Genomic DNA, 9,936 nt, shown 5'->3' with positions numbered 1-9,936 from the left:
CCTTTATCTTTTGCTAGTAATTTGTAGTTGCACCGTACCCTTTTACTGTTATTGATGAAAAGAAAGTGAATATTCGATTAACTAATGACGCTCTTTATCTCAAACTAACCCATAACCATTGGTTCACTGCACTTAAAATTACAATGAAAAAGGAAAAGAAACGAAAAGAATAAAGAAAAAAGCATGGCCTACCTAGCCATCTCCATCAAGATACAAGAGGTGAGAATCCAATGTCCAGTTCACTAGTTAGTAAAATTATGCTCACGGTAAGTACGTAACGTACACTAAAGAATTATAAAATCTATTGTTGAAAAAAAAAATTGCAAGAAAGTAATTAAATTATCCCAAGAGAAAAATGAAAAAAAAACCTGCATCAAGGCTTTAATTTTTCATCTCTTTTTTGTTACTTCAGAAAATTAAAACCAAAACAAAACTAAATTCCTTCTCTTGTAATAATAATAATAATATTTCTACTTTCTTTTTGCTTGATATTGGATTAGTAAGCTATTTAAGCTATCCTTAATTTCTGAAAACACAACTAACGTAGTATTAGAGCTGAACAATATAGTAGTCCTTGTTGCTTAATATGATTTCAGCATTGAAAGTAAGAATGTTTAATTAATTAAACTCCAGGGTATGCAACTATATGCATATTTAAGACCTCTTGCTATGTGTTGTTCACATTAGAATAGATAGTCATAATAAGTCATCACATAAAAATAAATACGTAGTGGCCAAAAAGCCAAACCCAAATAAATAAGACAGCTTGTCCTCTCGTCGCTATACATATATTGATCCCTTTTATTTATGTAGATGTGAATGAAACGGTAAAGGTAAGCAACGAGTAACGAACAAACAAGTAGGGTTCACATGTGTGGACCATTTTTCTCATAAATACCGCATTCATTCACAACACTCCTCAAAACTCACTGTTTTTGAATTATGTATTAAGTATTAACTAATCCATAAAGCCATAAACTATAATACCATATACACTAGTTCTATTCAATAAAAAAAAATGTAGTGACTCCACAGTCAGGTAAGTTTTATTTTACTTATTAAGAGTTTAATAGATATCAAAATATTAAAATTAATTGTGATGGACCAGTGGACTAAACCATGCACTATGACACGTTCCAAATGTTAACAGACAGAGTTTGTTATGCAAGAATATAGCTTCATTCAATTGATGTCACCGCTTGAAAATAGTTCCACTGAAGACTACTGTCATCCCAATAAACATGCTTAAGAAATCATCATCATTTTAGCTTCTTTCTAAAACAAGTTTATTAAAATTTTAAATCAATAAAATCCAACAATAATACTACTTCATTGACAGTAAGTACATTTTCCTAGATTGTGTGTTTAAGGTAACACACTACACTACACAATTCTTGTACTGATGAATTCATGTCTGTGACTCTGTCTCCATAAAAGTTAGCCCAATTTTAATTTTTTTTTAGTGCCACTATATATATCTACATGCCATAGAACTATAGAAGTAGTTTAATTTGCAATGTAGAGTGAAGCCACGCAATAATGGGCATTGACACCTGTGATTATGAGTGCCATTAGTGAGTAATATAAATACAAAGGAATTGGGTCTACTCAGTAGTTACAGATCACAAGTGCGGTGCCCCCCAGCAAGGACTACACCACCCTGCTACTCTCAAACTGTGAGGCAACAACAACAGCACCCTCCATTTTTGGTTTCTTCTCTCTCCTTTCTTTCCTGCAGTGAAGGAGAGTGTGCTTGGGGGGACAAACATGGAAACCAGCTCGGTTTCCAAGTTGGTGCTTTCGTTGTTGTTTTGGTCAGCATTATTGTGGGTGGTTGAGTCAAGTGTAAGCTATGACAGGAAGGCCATTCTCATCAATGGCCAAAGGAGAATCCTTTTCTCTGGCTCCATACATTATCCCAGAAGTACCCCTGATGTAATGACCTCTTCTTCTTTATCTTCAACAGAAGAAAACACATAAAAATTATATCTTTACCAAATTCTCACTTTGTTGGTGTTTGTTTTCTTTTTTTTTGTGGGAAATGGGGTTATGTGTAGATGTGGGAAGATCTGATTCAGAAGGCCAAAGAGGGAGGCATTGATGTCATTGAAACCTACGTCTTTTGGAATGTTCATGAGCCTTCTCCTGGCAATGTATTTCCTTTTTTTTTCCTCTCTCTCTCTCTCTCTCTCTCTCTCTCTCTCTCTCAAGTCCTTCTTTCTGTCTAACATTTTGAGCTATGTTCTGTGGTGTTTTCTGGGGATGTGAATACAATTCAGTACAATTTCGAAGGAAGGTATGATCTGGTGAGGTTCGTGAAGACAATACAGAAAGCAGGGCTATATGCTCACCTTCGCATTGGACCTTATGTCTGTGCTGAATGGAACTTTGGGTACCTCACTTTCTTCCCACTCATTTTCTGCTACATAATTATTTATTACTGCATTTTAATTGTTTCATTCTTTTATTTGTAACTTGAAAGTTTAGTTGTTGGTCTTGTGGGGTAATGTTGGCTTGTTCAATGATGTTTGCTATCTTGTAATGTGCAGAGGATTTCCTGTTTGGCTGAAGTATGTTCCTGGTATAAGTTTCAGAACAGACAATGAACCCTTCAAGGTCTCTCTTTTTTTGGTTTACACTATTGCCTTTGTATTGTATGGTAACTGATTATTATAAAGCAGAAAACTTTCTTTTGTTTCTTTCAATTGAGATAGTTTTATTGATTTTGCAGAGGGCAATGCAAGGGTTCACTGAGAAGATTGTGGGAATGATGAAGAGTGAACGTCTCTATGAATCTCAGGGTGGTCCTATCATACTCTCTCAGGTCAAAATCTGTGGCCTTGCTTGGTTTTTGTTTTCTGAGAACTTAAAAAACTGCCAATTTTCACCAAATTGTTTAGTACTCACTCAATAGCTGCTATAAGATAAATTGTCTTCCATGCAAAGGCACTGGTGGCTGCAAACTTTTCACTCTACCTCTAAATAACTGGCTTTAATAACGATAATGACGTACAATGAAAAATATGTTGTTTCAGATTGAGAATGAGTATGGGGCACAGAGTAAAATGCTTGGACCAGCTGGCCAAAATTATGTGAACTGGGCTGCAAAAATGGCTGTCGAAATGGGAACTGGGGTCCCATGGATTATGTGCAAGGAAGATGATGCTCCGGATCCAGTGGTGAGCACACTTTCTCTTCCTCTTGTAATGTGGTACTACTACAAGTGACTGCATATTCATCACTGCAAATTGATTAAATAATATGTTTCTTGTTCCTTATTTTGTGACAGATAAACACTTGCAATGGCTTTTACTGTGATAAATTTACTCCCAATAGACCCTATAAGCCTACAATGTGGACCGAGGCTTGGAGTGGCTGGTAACCATTTTTATTGTTGATCTTACAAATTGGATTTGCTTCAAAATGAGTAACATACATCTATGAATTTTTCTGTCATGTATAAAGGTTTTCAGAATTTGGTGGTACAATTCACCAAAGACCTGTCCAAGATTTAGCATTTGCTGTTGCCCGATTTATACAAAAAGGAGGATCCTTTGTAAACTACTACATGGTTGGTTGCTTGAGAAGTTAAAACATTTGGCGATGCTGATTCCTACTGCATATTGACTTACCTTGCATTTATATGCAGTATCATGGAGGAACCAATTTTGGCCGAACGGCCGGAGGCCCTTTCATCACTACCAGCTATGACTATGATGCTCCACTGGATGAATATGGTGAGAGACCGAAATTTCTGAATTATGCAAAGGCTAAATAATGAATATCAATAGTTTTAAGTTCAAAGGCTAACCATTCATCACTTCCAAACAAGCCTTACCTACTTTTGTGAAAAACATGACAGGATTGATCAGACAACCAAAATATGGTCATTTAAAGGAGCTTCACAAGGCTATCAAGATGTGTGAGCGAGCTTTAGTTTCAACTGATGCTGTTGTTACATCATTAGGGAGCTTCCAACAGGTTTAACACATACACAAACACACAGTTTTCATTATTTTCTATTTTGATTTCAATGAGGCATCTAGTTTCTTTACTGATCAGTGGGTATTTACCATTTCCAGGCTTCTGTATATTCTACAGAATCAGGAGATTGTGCTGCTTTTCTCTCAAACTATGATTCAAACTCTGCTGTTAGAGTCATGTTCAATAATATGCACTACAATCTACCTCCTTGGTCCGTCAGCATCCTCCCCGATTGTAGAAATGTCGTCTTTAATACAGCAAAAGTATGTACAAAATTATAGAATTTGAATTCTTAGTGGCCTTTTGTACTCAAGGGACCATAATTATGCATGCTAGGAGAAAATGTGTTCACTTTTAAGAACTCAACGAACTAGTACAAAATTTTGTAATAACCAATGAACTGATATTCTCCCTGTACTAGGTTGGAGTGCAAACATCTCAAATGCAAATGATGCCCACAAGCACTCAAATGTTCTTGTGGGAGAGTTTTGATGAAGATCCTTCTTCTATGGATGACAGCTCCACAATTACTGCTTCTGGTCTCTTGGAACAAATAAATGTTACACGGGATACAAGTGATTACCTTTGGTATACAACTAGGTGAGCCTGGTTTTCTAAGTTGCTTTGGGTTACTCCTTTTAGTGATTTAATTTCTTACAACTTAGATTCCTAGCTTACTGAGAAAAAAATAGAGTTGTTCCTTATTTTCACTCTACCACACATTGACATTATATGCAATATAAAGTTCTCTCCCAAAAAACACACACACAAACAACAACAAATCACTTGCATAAATCATGAAAATAAATGGTTGATATTTCTAGAGGCTGGATTAAGTATGGGTATGGAAGTGATCTTTACATGGTTTACATGTTTTAGATTAGTCTTCTGTGTATAATAGTATCACTACGAGTCTATGACATTATGAAGGAACCCTCCAAAGGTTTCAGCTATATGATAGTGATTTGGGAAACACACTTGAGTTTTTGATGATGCTAATTTATTTCATGCAACATGTCTGCAGTATTGATATAGGTTCATCTGAGTCTTTCCTCCATGGAGGTGAACTCCCAACTCTCATTGTTCAGTCCACAGGCCACGCTGTACATGTATTTATCAATGGTCAACTATCTGGTAAGTAGTTTGCTTGTTTCTTTAATAATTCTTCTTGTCATCCAATTAGTAGTAAACATGATAAATGTTTGAAAACAGGCTCTGCCTATGGAACAAGAGAGGATAGGAGATTCACATATATTGGGAAAGTAAACCTCCGTGCTGGAACAAACAAAATATCACTGCTCAGCATTGCTGTTGGACTTCCAGTAAGTTAACAGCTCTTACTTCTTACATCCGACGGCAGCGAACTTTGAATTCCGGTAAATAGCAATGATTAATAATTGCATGGCTGATACCATTCTTTTTCTGTTGTTTCACAGAATGTGGGAGGACATTTTGAGACATGGAACACAGGAATCCTAGGTCCAGTTGCACTCCATGGACTTGACCAGGGAAAGTGGGACTTGTCTTGGCAGAAATGGACTTATCAGGTTCCTTCTCACTTCAGAAGCTTATTAACTTAGCTTGGTCACAAAAACAAAATCTTAAAAGGCATGCTCCTCTTAAATAGGTTGGTCTGCAAGGAGAGGCCATGAATCTTGCATCTCCAACTGGAATCTCTTCTGTTGAGTGGATGGAGACAGCAATAGTGGTGCAGAAAAAGCAGCCATTGACATGGCACAAGGTAAAAACTAAAAACAGACACAAATGTCCTTAAGGTTGATTGAAAAACCAAACATTTGCTTTGAAGAATGATAAAATTGATTTGGCAAACTGCAGACTTACTTCGATGCTCCTGAAGGAGATGAGCCATTGGCATTGGACATGAAGGATATGGGTAAAGGTCAAATATGGATCAATGGTCAAAGCATTGGAAGATACTGGACTACTTCAGCTGCTGGCAATTGCAGTGACTGCAACTATGCTGGCTCTTTCAGACCTCCAAAGTGCCAGCTCGGTTGCGGCCAACCGACTCAGCGATGGTAAATGTTGTTATTTTGTTGATTCTTTAGTAGTTGGTGTTGGTGATGCTAACTACTAACTAGTAACTAATTTTCAGGTACCATGTTCCTCGATCTTGGTTAAAGCCAAATCATAACCTGTTGGTTGTTTTCGAGGAACTCGGGGGCAACCCTTCGAGTATTTCACTTGTGAAGAGATCAGTGAGCAGTGTGTGTGCTGATGTGTCAGAGTATCACCCAAATATCAAGAACTGGCACATTGAGAGCTATGGCAAGTCTCAAGAGTTCCATGCTCCCAAGGTTCACTTACATTGTAGTCCTGGGCAGGCCATTACTTCCATCAAATTTGCAAGCTTTGGAACACCTTTCGGCACTTGTGGCAACTATGAGAAGGGAGTTTGTCATTCTCCTGAATCCTATGCCATCTTGGAGAAGGTACTCTAACTACCAAATTACTCTTCATATCACAGCCCAAGTAATGAGTTTTTTATTTGAATTATAATAGATAGCTTATGCTACTTATCTTTCCATTTGACAGAAATGCATAGGAAAGTCAAGATGCACAATCACAGTTGCAAACAGCAACTTCGGTCAAGATCCATGCCCCAATGTGATGAAGCGGTTATCAGTTGAAGCTGTTTGCTCTCCATCTGCCATCAATTAGAGGGGCTGATTGGTCAATGAGACACCCTTTTATCTGTAATGTGAAGTGGCTTTTACAAGAAGTAAATGAAACACTAATAATAAAGAGAGGACCATAGGCAAATTTAGTGGTAGCTGAAGGAATATAGTTTGAGTTCCATAGCTTTTAGGAAGAGAAGTAGCTATGTTCTAAATGTGGTGCCAAAGGCACGAGGTTCATGAATTCGTTTCGTTTTCCTTTCCTTTCCTTTTTTTCTTTCTATGTAGTTGGGGTTTGGGTAGAAGTGTGTGTATAAAGTCATTCACTTTGGTGGATAGGTGAATCTAGAACCAAGGGTCTAAAATTTGGACCCTTGTGTGTGTCCTAAGAGTCCTAGTTCCCGTCCTTCAAGTTTTAATAGGTTATGGGCACTGGGAAGTTGTGTGATTTTACTGTGTATGTATTACTGGGTAATCAAACTCCAAGGTTCAAGTTAGGAACGGATCCTACAGTAACCATACTACCATGGAAAAGTTTATTTAAGTTCTCTTTTCTGTTCATTTTTGTCTCTGGTGGCCATTTTCTTTACATAATACTTGTGTTGCTTGAACATACAAAATACAAAACCCGAATTTGCGTTCGTGATGATATAAAAATAGTAGAGCATCATGAAAATAAAAAAGATTTACTCATTTCATGGTTATATAATTAAAACGCGTAATATTTCTCTTTATTTTATTAAAATCGCATTATCAAAAAGGAATCCTACAAGAACTATTTTCATTCATGTTCAACCAATCCTCTCCCTCCCATGTTTCAAAGGTCCAAACATACTGTATAACAATTAACAAGTAAAATTAGATCAATCCATTTCTCATGTGCAATCACGAAGTCATAGTACAAGACTATTCAGCATTATTTTTAGACAGAATAAAGGACGAAATCACTCACTAAATATAGATGACAAGAGTCGCCACCTATACAAAGATGTACGGTGAAATAACACAAATACCTAATATGTATCCGGTACTAGAGTATAAAAGAGATAACATCACACACTACGTCTATGGCATTTTGAACATCAAAGTAACACCAGCAAGTTTAAGCACTGGCTGTAGCCACATGTTTCTCAAGCTTCTGCTGCAGTTCTTCCTTCTTTGCTCCCACCACTTTGTCAATAATGGTTCCCTCTTTCACAAACACAAAGGTGGGCATTGCCTCCACAGCCCAGTCTTGAGCAACAGACTGCATAGTAAATTATTTATGATTAGTCTCTAAATAAATATTTGCTCCTTCTCTTCTCTTATTTTTTCAATCAAGGGGGATTATAAGAATTCATATTTTTACCTGTAGTTCATCCACATCCACCTTCAAAAATATGACATTTGTAAACTTCTTAGCCAACTCAGCCAGAAAAGGTGCAATGAAGCGGCATGGTCCGCACCATGAAGCAGTGAAATCCACAACAATCTGGCATGAAAAAAGCAATGATATCCAAGATTTCCGGTTATGATCAATGAAATATGTAACCAGTAACACTCGACTGATCCTCAAGGAAATTCACCTCCAATTTTTAGCATAATACTTAAGAATAAATTAAAAATAAAAGCTTCAGATGTCTCAAAACGTCCTAGTATGCAAAATATCTAAAACAACATTGTGGAGCAATTGTTTCACCAATGAGACAAGAAATCACACACGCAATTCTTATTCTTCCCTTATTTCCAAGATTAACAGTTTGTCACAACATTCCAAGAGGGTTGAAGAGTAACCATGAGTTTATTTTATTCTCAAACATTGTTCCTCGCTTTCCTTTCAAAATCTCAACCTTTAAACACCCTTAATGGAGATCAAAGAGTCCAAGACACAGGTTATGAGTTTCTTGATTATAATCTTCAAATAAGCTAGAAGCCTTCACTTTAAGCTCCTATTCTTATTTTTGCATATCAAGCTAATGATCATACTGTCAATGGCAACAATTAAATAACCACTGCATAGTAGGGCAGAACTTATTGCATCTCACCTACCTTGCATCTAGGTATCTCAGATTCTCAGGGACCTAAGAACCAACAGGTGTAACAGAACCATAGCTCATTACAGCCAACATTAATCAATCCACTGAGTGCACTCTCGGTCTAAGTGGAATTCAGCCCCAATTTAACTCCAAAAATTCAGTCCAAGTATTGTTCTAGTTCAATTGTATATATCAATTAGGCCAATTTAATAACTATCTCGTGATGAAAATACAAAGATACTGGAAGACAAATCAATGTAGAAAAGAAGATAATTACCGAAACAAGCAAACATTTCTCTATCTGGGACAAAATTTACCGAATTTCCTGTTTGCACCCAAAAATTAAGGACACTGAGGACATGGGACACGACTTCCTATCTTACATTTCCAATTCCTATCCTGATAGACTTACCAAACAAAGCCTTAACTACTACAACGAGAAGCGAGGGGGAAAAAATCAGTGTTCCCATGTCATTATTTTATTTCTATACCCTCTTAATTTGATCAATTGGAATCCCTAGCTGGGCTAGTTGGTTTTGTAACAGAACCACTAAGCTCTAAGTTGCTTGATAAATAAACCTAGGGTCAAGTTTCAGAAACACGAAATGATAGCAGTAAGAATGAGTAATCAGCATGTTAATCATCATACTAATAACATAAAAAGCCAATTACATGAGAGCTTAGAAGGAAAACAAAACCAAAAACAAAGAACACAGTTAATTTAGTAGGCCGATGTGAATACCGAAGGGAGAAGCATAACAGCAACAGGGATTTATCGAAAAAGAATAAATGGAAGGAAAAAGGAAAGGGAAGAACAAACCAGCTTCTTAGATTCATCCAAGGACACACATATTTTTATTTTTCTATTTTACTTGTTCTTACATTTTTCTTTCCCTTTTTCTTTTTTCTCTTTCTCAAACAAAATACTGCACCAACAAACCACAACAAACACAGCGCAAGACTGTCACCATGCCACCGCCTTTAAATATGCGAGACGGGTACCAATCCTCTTCCCAAAAACCCTCCTCTTTTTGCCGTTTTTACGAATTTGCCATCAAAGTTTAATGTGCAAACGCAACGTGTTCTCACGCGGAGATTCCCATGCAAAATTGAATTGCCCGACATATTAATTAATAAATAATTAATTTTTAATTAATTAATTTATATATGACTGCTGAATAAGTGTGTTAATCTTATCCCCAAATTGGCAATATTTATTTGTAATCGGCAATTTATAAATATGATTTGATTTGTAAGATAATCGAATTCAATTCAATCTATACTCTAATTTTATCCAA

The 9,936-nt window shown here is 36.6% G+C and overlaps 2 protein-coding genes across 2 annotated transcripts; one reads left to right on the top strand and one right to left on the bottom strand.

Annotated features, from left to right (window-relative positions):
• The first annotated feature begins 1,513 nt into the window (after positions 1–1,513).
• Positions 1,514–7,184, top strand: LOC107488012 (beta-galactosidase 3). The gene is made up of 19 exons (XM_016108707.3): positions 1,514–1,935; positions 2,058–2,153; positions 2,280–2,392; positions 2,550–2,616; positions 2,732–2,824; positions 3,036–3,179; positions 3,290–3,378; positions 3,466–3,571; positions 3,650–3,737; positions 3,863–3,981; positions 4,083–4,247; positions 4,406–4,584; positions 5,009–5,118; positions 5,197–5,306; positions 5,421–5,531; positions 5,612–5,725; positions 5,821–6,023; positions 6,101–6,437; positions 6,541–7,184. The coding sequence occupies exons 1-19, from the start codon at positions 1,768–1,770 to the stop codon at positions 6,664–6,666; spliced, it is 2,538 nt and encodes an 845-aa protein (XP_015964193.1). The 5' UTR covers positions 1,514–1,767; the 3' UTR covers positions 6,667–7,184.
• Positions 7,185–7,468: 284 nt separating this feature from the next.
• On the bottom strand, positions 7,469–9,475 carry LOC107488014 (thioredoxin H-type; the record flags this gene model as incomplete). Its single annotated transcript, XM_016108709.3, is given in 3 exon segments — positions 7,469–7,869; positions 7,972–8,094; positions 9,459–9,475. Coding segments are annotated over 3 exon segments (284 nt in total), but the record flags the coding sequence as incomplete, so codon positions are not given.
• Between the last annotated feature and the right edge of the window lie 461 nt (positions 9,476–9,936).

The sequence above is a fragment of the Arachis duranensis genome, chromosome 5, assembly GCF_000817695.3.
Source record: "Arachis duranensis cultivar V14167 chromosome 5, aradu.V14167.gnm2.J7QH, whole genome shotgun sequence".
Classification (NCBI taxonomy): Eukaryota; Viridiplantae; Streptophyta; class Magnoliopsida; order Fabales; family Fabaceae; genus Arachis; species Arachis duranensis.
Note: the sequence above shows the minus strand (reverse complement) of the source record. Positions and strands in the feature narration are given on the sequence as shown.

Bases quoted from the DNA above. Each gene is read 5' to 3' on its own strand.
- LOC107488012 (XM_016108707.3), top strand. From the start codon at position 1,768: ATGGAAACCAGCTCGGTTTCCAAGTTGGTGCTTTCGTTGTTGTTTTGG. The intron at 2,617-2,731 runs GTCTCTCTTTTT...TTGATTTTGCAG, and splicing joins CAGACAATGAACCCTTCAAG to AGGGCAATGCAAGGGTTCAC. The intron at 3,572-3,649 runs GTTGGTTGCTTG...ATTTATATGCAG, and splicing joins CCTTTGTAAACTACTACATG to TATCATGGAGGAACCAATTT.